The 16,036-nt window shown below is 41.2% G+C and overlaps 1 protein-coding gene and 1 long non-coding RNA gene across 5 annotated transcripts in view; one reads left to right on the forward strand and one right to left on the reverse strand.

Moving 5' to 3' along the window:
• Nucleotides 1-9,534, forward strand: part of LOC126868260 (uncharacterized) — a 117,025-nt gene extending 107,491 nt beyond the window's left edge. The window contains exon 2 of the long non-coding RNA XR_007690560.1: nucleotides 766-9,534. This is a non-coding gene — a long non-coding RNA (uncharacterized LOC126868260). The remainder of the gene's footprint in view (nucleotides 1-765) is intronic.
• The window catches only part of LOC126868202 (discoidin domain-containing receptor 2-like), a 134,489-nt gene continuing 126,821 nt past the window's right edge, over nucleotides 8,369-16,036 (reverse strand). For all 4 annotated transcript variants that reach the window (XM_050623469.1, XM_050623461.1, XM_050623451.1 and 1 more), the window contains one exon: nucleotides 8,369-15,277. In XM_050623469.1, the coding sequence (XP_050479426.1) occupies nucleotides 15,110-15,277 (168 nt within the window). In that variant the 3' untranslated portion in view covers nucleotides 8,369-15,109. The remainder of the gene's footprint in view (nucleotides 15,278-16,036) is intronic.

A 16,036-nucleotide genomic window follows, 5' to 3' on the forward strand; every position in this document is an offset into this window, starting at 1 on the left:
AATGATTGCTATTTACAAAGAGGCAAGCGGTCGCGTAATTCGCGCAAGAACCCGAAGCAGGAACCGAGCAATAGAAGGAAAGGCTTGATGTCGACGAGTGGCTTTAATCAAATGACTGCTTATTATCACGGCGGGTAGACAATTGATCAATTAGATAATCGGCGCATACAGGCGTGCAACGTGTTCGCGAGGCCAATGCGAAACTTGGTTGTTCATTTGAACGAGCAACCTCTTCACGGTCCCCTGTTCCAAGAGGGACGATGGTCCCACGCGAGTCGTAGCATTCGATAGGTCGATTAAAAAGATCCTGCTCGGCTCTAGAAGGTAATTTGGCTGGCCAATTCGACAGCGTAGCCGCGTCATTTTCGAGCACTTGGCTGCAAACCGCTCGATTCGCGAAGTGGCCTCGAGAGGGTCGCTCGATCGGATCAATTTCATCGAAGCCACTCCTGCTCTGTTGCTCTAGATGTCAGCGACAGGGTACTTGGGGAGCGCCAACCCCCTTCGGCATAGGCACTCGTCTCGTGAACGCGTAGTCGTTCGAAAGGATCCTTCGTTTCCTCGAAATTCTCTCGAATCTGACCTGGTATCGCGTGGCTCGAGTATTCACAGTGGGTTATTGGCTGTGTTGCAGTACGGGAGATCGTTCGTGCGAACTTTTACTCAACTGCCTCGAAGTACAACTTAATGCAGTCGAGTTTTTTTATAACGTAAGGGCAGTTTGGAAAAAGCAGGATAGGCGCATTCGATGAAATTTTATTACAGGCTGACTGGTAAAAAAATGGCTGAAGTGAGACAAGTTGCTAGGATGGACACTCGAATTCCCTGACTTGGCATTTTTTTGACATGAAGGGGATGAGAAGTATAACTGGTGAGTGAATGTTTCGAAGAACGAGGAAGGCTAATATCTACGTCAATCAGGTAACGGTAGGCCCTGTGATGATCGCGCACGATGTTCGAGTGTCCGACTAACTGTTCGCAAGTTTAAGGAAAGCTGAAAGGATATGCTAATTGCAAAATATTCTTATTGCGTTGTTGAACTTTCCTTGGTTAAAAACGGTTGCCGATTTCTTAAACTATCTCTAAAAACTCGTTGTCTTATGCGAATTATCGAAAAGAGTATTTCTTAATATTTTGTGACGTCTACTATAAAAGGTTATTATCATTGCATCTTATTTTATTTTTGTTTTGGGTTTGATAATACCTGAATATTTTAATCCGAAGGTATTTAATAATTCATATTATTCGTACTAATAATAAAATGAAACGAAATCTATTAATATACTTTCTAAATATCGCTTCGTTACTCGAGTTTATCATTCTTCTATATCCTTCTACTCCGATTATGAAATTCCTATTAGACCATCTGTTACTTATACTGACGTCAATGATATCAGTGCTGTTTATAGGTTAGCAGCCAACAAATTTGTAATGCGTCTCATGAAAACCAAGTTTAGAATCTTACTGTTAAAAAAGCTTCTGATGAAAAGTCTCGTATAAGTAAGGATGTTGAACTTAAATAATTGAACTTTTGTAACATTAATTTCGAATGAATAATAAAACTAGCAAATAATTCGACGTAGATAAAATTGAAAGAGTAATTCTAAATTTTCAACCGGTAGCGTATCTATAGATACTTCTAAGCTCAAATATTTCAGACACTATACGCTCAAAATCTATGTATAATAGAACCTACAATACAATTGCTATGAATACGCTTTACAGCAAGATGTTCTCACCAAAATATACTCTATCAACTATAATGTATGCTCGTGTTTCGCCCGAATTCCAACAGTCCCTCCACGTCGATCTCTCCATGGTCTGACATTTGTATCTGCGATATCGACTGCTCGTCCTAAAGTAGACGCGTATATCTTCGCGCCAAAAATAAACTTTTCCCGATGACTGGCACGGCCGAGTCGCGTCGATCCAATTATAAAATGCTGCTGTGAATTTGCCAAGCAATTTCGCTCCTTTTCAAAGGACACTTCTCGGCCGTAACCGCGATAGCGAAAGAGCATTTCGCTGACTGGTGACTTCCTGTTGGCAATTAGAGGCGGGAAGCAAGGGCAAAAATAATGCCGCGCGAAACGTGCTTGAAGTTCTAACGACCCGTTGAGAGGGACAACGACGGACCAGAGCGCTATATCTCACCCCGTTCCGTAGGATATTTGTCTTCGAGCGCGGCCATTTGACATCCGATACTCCGCGACACGGCGTCGCCACAGCGAAAGTAGAGGAGGACGTCGTACGTCCCCTTCGAATCGTTCTCGATCCCTTCTCGTCCGGCTATTCCACGAAACGTGTCAGCGACGGCGCGCGTGCTAATTGCATGAAATATTGGAGCGCGCCGGTGGCCGAGAGAGTCTGCTGACTGCTTCCTCCTTTGCGCTTCTCCTTTTGATACCTTTTGCTTCAGGAAGTTGAACATCGTGGTCGAGATCCGAGAGGGAATGAATGAACGGATAGTTGGTATTTTCGAATGAATGGGAGTATAATAAGCGGTATCGACTTTTTGTTTGTACTAATGGGTGGTTTTTATTAGCTGATTGGATATGAAATCGTAATGCAATGGTTTCGAAGGGATGACGATAATGCCTGTATTATTGGTTTATGTATAATCAATAGATGTAAATGATGGTATTTTACTGGATATCGGTGGTTCAATATACTTACATATATATGGTAATATTTACCATAGAAAGTGCAGTTTCATAGGCACATCTATAGTTAACAGTGTCTAGTACGATTTCATTCAGATAAACATTATTCTGTTCAATTAAATATAAACATACGTTGTACAAATACTTCTAATGATTCAACATTCAATTTATTTCAGATGTTATTTTTTCGTTTTAAAACACTATGTGTCCATTATAATTTCCCGAATATCTCACGTTTCACAATATACTAATATTTGTTTAGAATTAAATGGTATAATATATAGAGACGTGGAGACAAAATGTATACTCACCACTGTAGATATTGACGTTTAATAGCATGTAATAATATTTATCTGAATGAGACTATATCGACATCATCCTACATACCTACACATATCCAAACGAATAACATAAACCAACATCAAAGCTTCGCCAATCTGCTTATCGATTGTTCCAGATTTTTAATTCGTAGAACGAAGCGTAACACGTGTAGCGCGTGATAATGCAAATGAGATTAAAACAACTTTTGGTTAGACTTTGAAACGAACTGGACAGCTTTATCTAGCAACGTTCGCCGTGATATTCCAAGCGAAATATGGTCGAGACGTTTGATGAACGTTTAAGTGAGTGGTGAACCGGTGTACTCGTTATTTCGCGAACAGCCGGCCCGTTCGTAACAAGGCATACAGAGAGTTTGTTTCTAATGTCGAGTACTAAAACCCCACTTAATGAAAAGGAGATTAAGGGATCGGGCGGCTCAGAGGGAGATTAATCTCTTGAAAGCTCGCACGTTGTAATCCAACGGGTTCTCATTATTCACATTGTACGTACCGAATATATCGTGTGTGCTAATTCGTCAAACTAGTTTACCTTTATTTCCTATAATTAACGTAATGAAGAGTAAACCAGAACAATCCATTTGGGTTGTCGATATTTACACACTAGTGCGAATATAAGTATTCCAATATCAATATTAATTTTTGAACTAAACCATACTAAATTAATTAATAAATTGTAAATAAGTAAATGTTATGCCAGAAATAAAAGCAGCATTGTCGATTTATTACGTATAATTATTTAAATATTAGAAAACACGTTTGTTATCCCATTATTCTGTTTAGGAAATTTCTTATATTGATAGTAGTTAATAGATAGCTTTATATTAAAAACAGCAAAAACTTCAAGAGGAATATTTGTAGATACAGTGCTAAGTTATCATTCGAAAATGTTCGTAACGAATTTATGGCTGTATAAATACATCCGTTTTAACTTTATTACTTGAACATCGCAACAAATCTTCTACAGAATATTTTCTGCGTTAGTATGGTATGCAAGGTATTTCACAGGTACAATACGTTCAAATATTTATCCTACGTATACTACATGCGAGGACTATGTCTCTTTTAGCCACCTAGCTCCTGTTAAATTGTTAATCAGACTGTTGCCTAATATAATAGGATATATAAATATTAATTGTGCAACTTACCTCAATACCTAAATATACCTCACATAATGTAGACCTAAATATAATAAAAATTACGTAATTATTTTTCTAATTTCATAAAAATATCACATCATTATATTACTCGTAATTAACTTACTAACATTTTCGTTTCTGTCTATTTCTGATTTTTATTCAAATTATCTCTATTTTTCTTAACCTTCTTTAAACTTCACAGAGCGAATTTATGTTTAAAATTCGCCAAAGAGGTTTCCCGAATTCCCGTAATTCGAGGTTTTCGAGAACTTTCGAGAACTTTCGAGACCGGAATTGTATTCGCTTCGTAGGTGATGCGTTGACTGCCATGATTTCGTGGTTACCACGTATTCGTCCATCCATACGCGCAGAATTCCAGGGGCACACGATTGTTAAACCTCTCGCTTAGCATCCGGTTCGTAAAGTTCCACCGTGGGCAGCAGCAGGCTCAGATTTACTTGCGGCTAACGTAGTTACCTGTTAGCCTGGGGTTACGGTAAAGCTCGCTTTATCGTGCCAGAAATCTCGTGGATACGTTGTCATAGTTCAACGCTTACGACATGATTCCTGTTTTCTATTGGCTGCCATTCTCTCTCTCTCTCTCTCTCTCTCTCTTTCTCTTCTCCGCTCCTTCGCTGCTGAGTTACGCCTATTGTGTGTTGCAGACACTCGCGCGAATACCGTGTCGATAATTTCCAGGAAATAAGCTGTTATTTCTTTGAGAATTATGCGGAAATTAATCTGGAACTTGCGTGGTAAAATTACATCTTTGGAAATTTTATGGTAAGCTGAATATAAGTTTGTTCGTGTTTTTTATGGATTCTTTAGAAGTTTCTTTAAGAGATGTTTTAATTAAAGTCTATCTAATCGATATCGTGTATAATGTTTTATTACACTACCTTTGGCAACTTATTCGTCTTATTATTTTAAGTCTCTTTCGTTTTTGGTCAAGAAGTTTGTAATTGTAAATTTTCTCCGAATTGCTTGACGATTCTCCCGAAGAACGTTCTCTACATCTTTAAATAATTGAAAATTAGATGAAACAGGTTATCAGAAACATTATCATTTGTCATCTGATTTTATCTGGAATCTAAGAGTAATAGTTCTACGAGCTTTTAAATCTGTGTGGATTTTCCTCTCTGCATATTTATCTACTATAACTAACACAGGTAACATCATCATATATCCTTAAGAACGCATATTGCTAGAACATTACTTACTTTACATATCCATAACGAAACGAAATATCCATTCCGAAATATAATATATAATTTCCAAAAAAATATCGCATGTCATATTTCAAATTTAAAAAGAAATTTAAATCTCATGTGACACTCAACCTTATTTTCAAATTGCGGTACGTACTCAGTTATTTTCTCGCGGTTAATCTTTGTTCCCTTCAAATTTATAAAAGGGAGCATATTTATCCACGGAATCTGTCCTCTGCCTCCTAATAAGTGCCAAGGACCAACGTCTAATCTCGCAGTAAATTAAGAAACGTGATGTCAACCATCTAGAATGCGGAACTCTGCGTGGCACAAAGGCACTCTTCGTCATCCCATGCCTCCGATTCGACCGTAATTTCGGATGTGATGCAGCAACATTTTCGAACCGGGGATATATTTGCCATCACACGTTCGTTCGTCAGAACCGTGTGATGGATGGGAAACAATAATGGCACCCGTTAGAGGGTTGCGCAGGAAACGCATTAACGCGCCTACCTTTTCGTCATCCTCAGGTGAAGGAGTCGATTGTGGCCACCGACTGTTCCTGAAACCTTCCAGAAAGCCATCTAAGAAATGCCCTATATAGGGGTGTTTCGAATGAATATCATTGAGTTATGTGGGCGTTGACATAACGTCAATTTTACTTTCATATTCCATTAGGGAAACCTTTTATCGCTGAATGGTATCATGAAAAATCATTTCCATTGCGTTCCTGACATATTCCTGTTCCGATAAAGCAGATAAATAAAAGCAAGCTGTATAATTGAGTGCAAGTGAAATTTTATACTTGAATTCTTCCGAAATATTCTTGAATATTCTTAAATATTTGATTTCAGAAAGAATTTTATAATATAGTGGAGATATCGATGAGCATCTTGAAATTTTCTTGGACATATTGAGAACATAGAATATCTAGAAACGAATACCTACAAGTAGGCACTCAGAACTTAAAATTAAATCTAAACATAAACGGCGTAGTTTGGCCACGAGTCGTAGAAAAATGTGAAAGGTGAAAACAGAATAAAATAGCATTAAAGATTGGAATATAAAAATATTAATCTAAGTTATCATTATCGGAAGGCGCCGATAATTTAATTGTATCGAGGCAAACAACGGTACAATAATATCTCACAACCGTGCGTCTCAATAACGTTCCGCGTTATCCCTTCGCAAAAAAAAAAAAAGATGAACGAGTCTTCCCTCGATGAAGAAACTAGCCAGTGAACCGCAATTAGTACGATTTTCGGTAGCGACCGCTTGCAAACATCATAATTATCCGAGTGCGTATTCGCTGAAATTTATATCCGTCTCGGATAACGAGTTAAAGAATAAAAGAAACGAGGGTTGGAAGAAAGGGGGAACGGCGGCCAGTGTTGCACGGCTGCCGCTGCTTAAGGGAAGTAACGAGCACTAATAACCGCGAGAATTAATTAACAGCCGACCGAGGCAAAGGGGCAGAGTGGTATAACTTGGAAGGGAATACATTCACCGCGGAAGAATACATTTTAAACACGGCGGTGTGCATCTTACTCGCGTCTAGGATTTAAGACCGTCTCGGTGGCCTGGCTAGATTCAGAAATGCTGAAAACGCTGAAAGGAAGCCTCGGTGCAAAAAGAGAGCAGTAAACGTGCTAAAGGAAAAGAAAGAAACGAGGAGAAGAAGAGCGTATCGGACTCTAGATCTATGCGTTGGGTTTCTCTTCGTGAAAGAAAATACCTGAATGAAGAAGGCCGCGCGAGGAGGAAAGAAATGGGAAAAAAGAACGGGAAATGGAGAACGAAATGGAGGGGAACGCACAAACGATAGAGCGTGAAGCGGCTTGTCGAGGGCGAATTAAAGAGGAGCTCCGTAGGAAAAGAAGAAGAGACGACCGGGAGAGGAAAAGCGGGAGCGAGGAAACGGCGTGTCACCGGGCTCCCGCAGTCATTAAAAACCGTAGCCCCGTCGTTCTGGCCATTAGAATGACAAATGACGTCGTTGACGGTGCCAAATTAGCACGATGAAAGGACGACAGTCACCTCGCGGAAGGCTGTCATGACGCGAGTTGTACGCGGCTACATCGGTCTCCGCTTGTAAAATCTCTGCCAAAGGACGCGGACCGTTTACGCGAGCAGTTTTTGCCCACAGTCATGCGAATGAAATACCGACGACTGTTCGCGATTATTACTGCACCTTTATTACTGTCATTTTCCGCGTAGTTCTAATTTTTCGTCGGTTAATGGACGGTCTCGATGTAAGTCGGTGCTTTCAGACATTTCTGCTCGGTGACGACTAACGATCGAACGTGAGAGAATACGCGTGGCAATAATCAAAGAGTGACCGGGCCGCTTTCAAACGCGTATCCATTCATTAAGGTTAAGCAGCATTTACGAAGCACGATCGGTTCCGCATTCAGCCAGCTGGTAGCCGGATTACCGTAGCATTACCTGGTAATTAGCTTCCGATGAGTCCACGCTTCATTGGCCACGTCCCTTGCTCGATTCGTCTCGTTGATATTCTCGTGCCTTCGATGAAATCGATCCCGATAACTCGATCGGATTTCCCGCATTCGTTTCCTATAATTAATTCTCTGACGCGATTCCTCTCTCTAAATATACGTCGACGCTCGTTCGCCCGGTTAATTTCTATCGGCGAGGATTTATCGTCGGTGACCGTAGCGTAGAAATGTCATCGGAACACACTGATCGAATATCAATCTTGTTTCATACGTTCGACGTCGCTCGCCGTGGCTCTTACTACGTCAATAAGTAACAAATTTAAAATATACGCGGAGATGAAATATTTAGCCGATGGACGCGTACCTTTGACAAACCCGTTTTCCCCGCCTCGATCTTCCACAATCTACAACGTCGACAGGCTCGCCAAACTATCGAATTACAAACGTAACGCGTTAACGAGAAAATAGCGGAACGCGTTAAACGCAAGGAGAAGGGACGATGGATCCGTAAATCAGGGATAAAACGAATTGTCGTTGGGTCCATCGGACATTTATAGACTCAAATTCGCTTCGCTAAAAGTTTTATTTCGTCCAATCCAGGACAGATAGACTGGTCTGTGTTTCCTCTGTGTGTATGCAACTGGAAGAGTGTGTGTGTCTTCTCTTGTGTATCTCTTCGTGTACGATACGCGTGTGTGTTTCTCGTGTGTGCACGTGTTACACTTCGTTACACGTAGTTGTTTCCTCCTACGTCGCAATTAGTACAATATAATATGTATAGTTTTATTTTCGTCTATCTCGTTAGCATACAAAAGGATACAGGCACACAAATATCAAATATGCATCCGGTACTCGTTATTACTATTGATCAATTATAATTACACTCACAGTGGTATCTTTTATTTATTTATTTTTTTTACCTTTTCATCATTATTATTATTATTATTCCATGTCTCGCAATCACGCGTACATACATCCTTCATATGTAAATTTTCACGCTTTCCGTCGTTCGTTCTTCATTCTCTTACAAGTTACACGCTATATGTTACAATTATATACAAAATGGTCACTTCCCGTGTCTCGACGGGCTTATTTATAATACGTTTACACATATTATGTATAAATTACAATTGCTATATACATTGAGAGATAATGCGGCGCGTTTAATAGTTCCGGGGTGGCGAAAATGTTTCCTGAACCGTCGTCCTGTTAAACCTATGATATAAACCGATCGTCGTTGTTTTCCATCCTCGTACCTGCTCGTCGCGTTCCCTTCTACTCGTTGCGTGCTTGTGTAGCTGCACGTAAGCATCCGACATCCCTCATATTTGCACGATCGATGTCGATACGCGAGGTGGTCGAAGTGAACGCAACAACAGTGTCGCTCTGACGATATTTTATTTAGAGATTGTTTCGACAAACAGGCGCTTATTCAAACGAGACTTCGATAGAGTTATATATTTGAGCAAGAAATGCACCGAGATCGACGCCACAGCTGTTTTATTGCAAACTTACATTGATTTCAGTACATACTGTATTCTCGAGTTATGCTAAATTTCTCTAAACTATAACTTACAATATTATCGTTCCTCTCGTACAACATCTAATTCACAGTAACGAAGACAAAACGAACGAAACTCACAAACTTTCACATTTTACTTAAACAATTGCGAGTTGGTCGTTACTTGTTCGATTGAATTTTTATTTAAATCCCAGCCTCAAGATTCGAGTACCCCCGTAATTCGCTCAATAAATTCTATAAATTCTACTTTAGTTCTTCAACGACGTGACCTAAGAGAAGTTGAAAAAAAAAAAAAACGGTAAATACGGTATAAAACATTTCACATTTTATATTATCGTCATACGTAACGTAACTGTTGACATTTGCTTCCTGCAAAAAGCACAATGTACGCATTTTTTGTTATGCCCGAAATACAAAAAAACTTAAGAACAAAGAGATAAGTATCTTGTAAAACGTTTATAATTATTCGTCGGTTTATCACGCTATCAAAAAATTAACAAGAAACAATAGTCCTCGGTGTTGCTCGCCCCAGCCTCTCGTGTCTGACTACTACGTTTGCATCTACTGAACGTGCCAGTACCATCGACGCATAAATTCTGGCTGATCCCCGAGTCTTCTCTGCCACGACCAACAACTTTCGTCGGGCATCTAACAACACTTTCGTGTGTGTGATGCAGACTCACGCATAATATCACCCCGAGGCTCGATCAAACGCTTTGACTCGTCCCGTTTTCTTTTTAATCCTCGCCTATTACGAGGCTCGCGAGCGCACGCACTTGTACGTCTTGGAATAAAAGATGGGCCAGTTTTTCCCCTGTTGGCCGTCACTATCGGCGAGCTTCTTCCCGCATTTCTCATGTCGGATCGAAAAAGGGTTGTAACGGCTGATTTATGCACGGGACTTTCTTCGGTTGCCTCGCTGCAGCTCTCCCCCTACAGCCTTCGTGTCTTTTCCGTATCGTAGGTACCGATGCAGAACCGATCGCGTCGTATCTCGAACGATATCGCCGGACCGTATTTTCGCGTATCGTCGCATCGACGTTCAGACAGCGGGAATAAAAAAGGCTATGGCCTCATAAAGGCCGCGCCACAGGAAACAGAAGTCGCGACGGTATGGTAATCGTTGCATCGGGCGCGTATCGAAAAGTCTCGTAGACTCGACGAGCAGTAGATGGAACGAGGAGGTCGCGAGGAGTCTTGGTCGATGTTAATATCAAACGACAAGGTGCGTTGAAAAGGGCAATGCTCGATCGAAGTTCTTTCATAGGGATTTTTTGTTAGGGAGCATTCTACTTGCCGAGCTTCTAGATCGTTCTGTCTTCGTCGTTACGAACCGGACTAACGTGGAAATTGTTCTGCCTACACAGACGTTCTAAGAAAAAGGTTGACGGTGGATATAGCGGTGCAAAAGAAATACATTCTCGATTCGCGTCTTCTTTAGAAAATGGGTATAAATTTAAATAACTGCCGGGTAGTTTAATGATAAACGACTCGACGAAGGGAAAATCCTCGCAACTCACATCGTTTACGTTATCTCGCGATTATTACGATTTCGAGAAGAACTATCGCTTCCTGAGATGTAAAATCGTGGCGAATATATCCCGTTGAAGATAAAACGGATCTTCCCCCTCCCCGCTGCGAGAGAGTATAGAACGTGTGCGTGTAAAGTTTAATAAAACTCGCGCGAATAAGGCTGTGAGCCACTGGGAGAGAGAGTTGCAGCGACGATTTAGAACGAGCGTGCGATATCTCGACGATCTCGGTGCATACTCGGCGCACCGTTGTCATTGACATGTCGGCAGCATGCAGCTTCGCTGCACAAAGGAACCATAAAGTATCCTAAGAAGTACGCTGCGAGCAGGCACGAAAGTACCGTCCTTCGTCATCTTTATCTTCCTCTTCGTATCCCAACGAAGAGGGAGTGTGCACCATCTTTAACGATCTCCTTCCATTTTTTTCCACTCCTTTACACCCTTTCCATCTCTTTTATCTCTTTTTTTTTCTTACTCTTTATTAGCGAATCTCTAAGAACCTTCGGAATTCTCTCCGACCCCTGACCGGTTATTGATTTAATTCTTCCTTAACGTATAGTCTGCACGTGAACGTCATTCTCCTTTTACCGTCTGTGCACGCTTTAAGATAAATTGACGATTATTGCCAGAAGCGGACTGCCTAGGTACTGGAAGTGCAGGAAGTTCAAGGTACTTAATGCTCGGTGCCGGGGTTATTGCAGAAGTTCGGTGAAAAATTGCGGCGCGCAATAAGGATCTCCGTTTCCTTTCTCTGTCCGAGCTCGCGTAAGGCTGTCAACGGAAGTTTGAAAGCTGAACGCGATGCGGAGGAACATCGTGGAACGCGCGATACCGGAACTCGTGTTCACAGCTTCTCGATCGTCGCGATGCCGGATACAAAATGAGAAAGGACCTTGAAGCAACCGTTCTCTCTTCTTTCCTTTCATTCTCGTTCGCTCTTGTCAGTCCGCCGCTGAATTATTGCGATAACGTCGAAAACGATAACGCTTGTACGTGATATTCTTTTTCTCTTTGCGATTCGTTTCATTTTCTTCGTTTTTCTTTTGCTTTTAAATCTTGGATAAAATGAAAGTTAAAAGATAACAACGGTAGAAAGAAAGAACAGAAAACGACGATTATTATTGCGACCAAGTTATTTGCTCAGTGCCCCCCAACTTAAGGCGCTTGAAAGGTGTGTATAGGTAAGAAAGTATACGTGTGTGTGTGCGTGTGTGTGTATGTTGTGTGTGTGTCACGAGGTCCCTAACGGTTATATTTACACTCGAAGCACTCGAAGCTGTCACTCTTACGGTTTACTTTTAACATTCTACGGTGGCGACGATTAAACACTAAATATACATAGGTAAGTTTCCGATCGTTGTTAGATGCTACGCGTGTATCCCTTCGTTCGGCCAGGAACGAGAACGCGGCTTCGGTAAGAAAACTCTTCGTTGAATCTTTCATTAAACGATCTTTGCTTAAACATTGCAACTCCTTTACATCCGATAGAGTATAGAAGTAAAAGGCTCGAAGTATAAATCGAAAATATATTTTGTAAGCGTTCTATACATAGTTGCTTCGAGAATCGTTCACTTAATAAAAGAGAAGTGCGCCGAGATTCGACGAAGAGCTTCCTCGTGGAAGTTAGCGCGAGATCTATCAAATGTGCCTAGAGTCACGTCTCGCGACTGTCTTCGTCTCGTTCTTCTAACTTTTATTAGTATTAGTTTTCTTAACATATCACAATGTGGTTGGTTCTCTCCATGCTCGCGTTAAATCACGTTTATCTATTTACCATTATTTTCTCGCATCGTTTCTTCGCGTTTTTTTTCATCTTTTACGTACACATGTATTTAATTATTGTTGTCTCATCCCTGTATTGTCGATTCCTTACGCCGGTTAATCCCTTGATTTTTATTTTCTCGTTGCATGAAGGCGATGTCGGTAGTGATAGAGAAATAAAGTTGGGCTTATACAATATATATATAATATATATATAATATATCGTTATTATACGCTTAAAATTCGCCGACGCGCCATAATTACGCATTACCTTTGTTGTATTTATATATCTATTTATATATATATATATTTATATAATTTTTTTTCTCTTCCCTCGTATATATATCGCACATATACGCGTACGTGTGTATAATACGTATATAAATTAAAGATTCGTTTACGGGGCGCTATATGCTGCGATAATAAATAATACGGCAAAACACATACGAAGGCGCGTACACGTGCCTCTTTGCACGTATTACAGCATAGTCGGGATACTGGATTATTTATCTGACGTCAGTCTTGTGTGAGGCGGGATCGAAGCTCGCTAACGTTCTCCTTTTCCCACAAATCTTTTGTTCACCCCCCTCTCCCGTCCACCCCAAGCCTGTTCTTCCACGTCCCTACCGCTACCGTTTTCCGTTCGATATCATCGCGTCGATCTCCGCACGTTCTCGTCCCCCTATCCTTTTTTAGCTTCGCTCCTGTTCTTACCACGACAATACTTGACGTTCGTTCTATCACGCAGGAATCGTTCATGAATAGCATTCCAAAGCAACAATTAACGGCGATTAATTATCGGTCGTGAGCAGAAATCGCCAAAACCGAATAAATATTTTTACTAGAATAAAAAGACCAAAAATAAAAAAAGAAACCGCTTCTCTGTTTCTTTTTTCTTCGCCTCCGATTGCTTCTTACTTTACCTTTTTTTTTATTTTTTGTCTTTTTTCACTCTGCCGTTTTATCGTTTGCCTAGCCACGGATCGATAGCGAGCTCGATCTGGTTGCACATGCGCGCCGAACAGACGAAACCATTAAACACGCGATTCCTTCTGGAAATCCGCTCGGTCGCGTAGCAGCGCCGCGTCAAGTCGCGTCCAGTTGCATCGCGCCGGTTCTCTTATCGCGACCGCGTTTTACCGCGGCGAAAACACGACCTACGCGAATTACAATTTCGTTCGCGGAACAACGGTTCAACGAAGCTGCTAACGCTCGTGCATTTTATCGGCCCGGAAGAAATGTAGCATCGCGCGGAAAAACGTTCCGAACACGCGAGGCTGTATCAACGAAAAATACGACTCTCTTTACCTCCTCCCTCTTTGCTCTTTTTACTCTCTTCTTTCAGCCGGAACTTCTAAACCCTCTAACTCACTCACGGAGTTTGGAATTTAAGGGAGAAGAGGGTTACAGGATAACTTTTTCGCGCGTGTTCCATCCTGGCCTAGCTTCGCAAAGCTTCGCTGCGGGGAACGAAAGTCTTTTGAACGGAAAGAAAGTTCGGCAACTGCGGCGTGCGAACGCGTTTCCAAATAACGCGGACTCGTAGCGACCCGTGAAATCGAAGCTTCGTTATCCTCGACTATAATAATTCATGAAAACTCGCTGAAGATCGAAGAACGACGCGTGCTACAACGTTTGTTCTTGGTTCGTGGTCGTGTACACACCCTGTTACTCGGTAAAACTGACAGAAAATATAGAGATCGTAGATGGTTGTGCTCGACGCGTCGATTTCACGAATCGCGCTTCTTTTTCATTAGTTTCGACGAGACGAATTTCCAGAGAAGAGTCTCGGCAGCTTGCTGCCGTTTAACTGATATGCCAATTGTAGTTTCAACTCCGGTTACGCGTATCGCCTACCTGCCGGTTGCAAGTAGGTTAAGTCCTCTTAAGCGCGGCACTCGAGGTATTGCGCCTCTACTCTACGGTACGCTCGGAAAGTGCGCGAATGGCAGTGCTCGTGGAGAAAGATTTCGATGAGATCGAGACCGCGGTTCGAGTGGCTGCGTCGAATCGTAGACGGCTTTTCGCCTGTTCCAATCTTTTTTTTTTTTTTTTAATTGGGCCGTTCGAGAATTCCGACGCGAACAAAAAATGTTCTCCATGTCCCGGTTGCGCTCGAACTCGATCTCTTGTCGTTTCCTCTTCTTCGTCCTCTTCTTCCGCTTCGTTTCGACGCTTCGACAGCGCTCGAATTTTCGCTAGATCTTCAGCATCCATTGTAGATTCTTTTTTTCTTTCGGGGAATTAGACTCGACGATCGAATTTATCAAATAGAAACGAACTGGGCGGTACATCGTTGCAACGTAAGATTCGTGGAGAACAGAGAATCGTGTAAAGTGGAAGATTAAAAATAGGAACGATAGATGATAGCCGATCTATGGATGCTGAAGACTTGGATCAAACGGTCGATCTCTCAAGGTGAAGTACGAAATGTTATCGTACCTTGGATCTAGCGGCGTACCGCGTGCATTCCGCAGGATGAAACAGTCCTTACGCATATCTGTGCAAAGAGTGTTCGCGGCGCTTGCTTCCTCTGCGCTCGCGCTCGCAAACTGGTTCCGGGCTCGGAGGATTCGAGTACGTCAGATTACTGGAGCCTCGTGGGGGTGGCGCGCTCATCGGGGGCGGTGGTGGAGGGAAAAAGCTCTGCAAGCACGCCTAATGCAACAGAACGTAAAGAGAATTTAACACGTAGCTTAAGATTTTGTTTGCCTATAGTATTGCCTGTATCACAATTTCTAGAATTTTGTTTACAAAACATCGAGATATAACACTTTCAATGTTGATCTTTCAGATACGAAAATATAGTAACGTAAACCATAATGAAAGAGTATTTACGTTTCGTAAACTTCCAAGCTAACAAATACGTATAACTAAACATTATAGTATTTACGTGCTTTAAACATTCAATAGAGAATAGGACAAAAGTTTCCAACAGACACATTTTCGATTTTATATTCCACAAGCGATATCTAAAAGAATTTTAACAAATACATAACAAGTGTAAGGGTATAAATATAAGTATTGCAAATAAACGCTATTATATAGTTATATAATATCAATTAAAATTCTTTGGAACATCATTGTATTCTCTTAATAATAGTCACTTGATTAAACAATTTACAATTACCCAGTGTGAAATGATTAAAAATTCCAAACAAACGTATTCTTTCATTATACATAAATAGAGACACAAATTTAGACACAGAATACATGTAGAAGAATTACGGTGTTTCTACAGCAAACATATCGAAAAATCGGAGAAGAGCGGGTGCTTTCATGAGCTTTTTGTTTCAAGTAGATATCTCAATTAGTTGCTGAGATACGAGATTTCAAAGTTTACGGTATAACATGCACCGGAATATGAATGACAACCGAGATTCTTGGAATAGACCTGGCCTACTTCTTTTCCTGGAA

The sequence above is a fragment of the Bombus huntii genome, chromosome 1 (genome assembly GCF_024542735.1).
Source record: "Bombus huntii isolate Logan2020A chromosome 1, iyBomHunt1.1, whole genome shotgun sequence".
NCBI lineage: Eukaryota > Metazoa > Arthropoda > Insecta > Hymenoptera > Apidae > Bombus > Bombus huntii.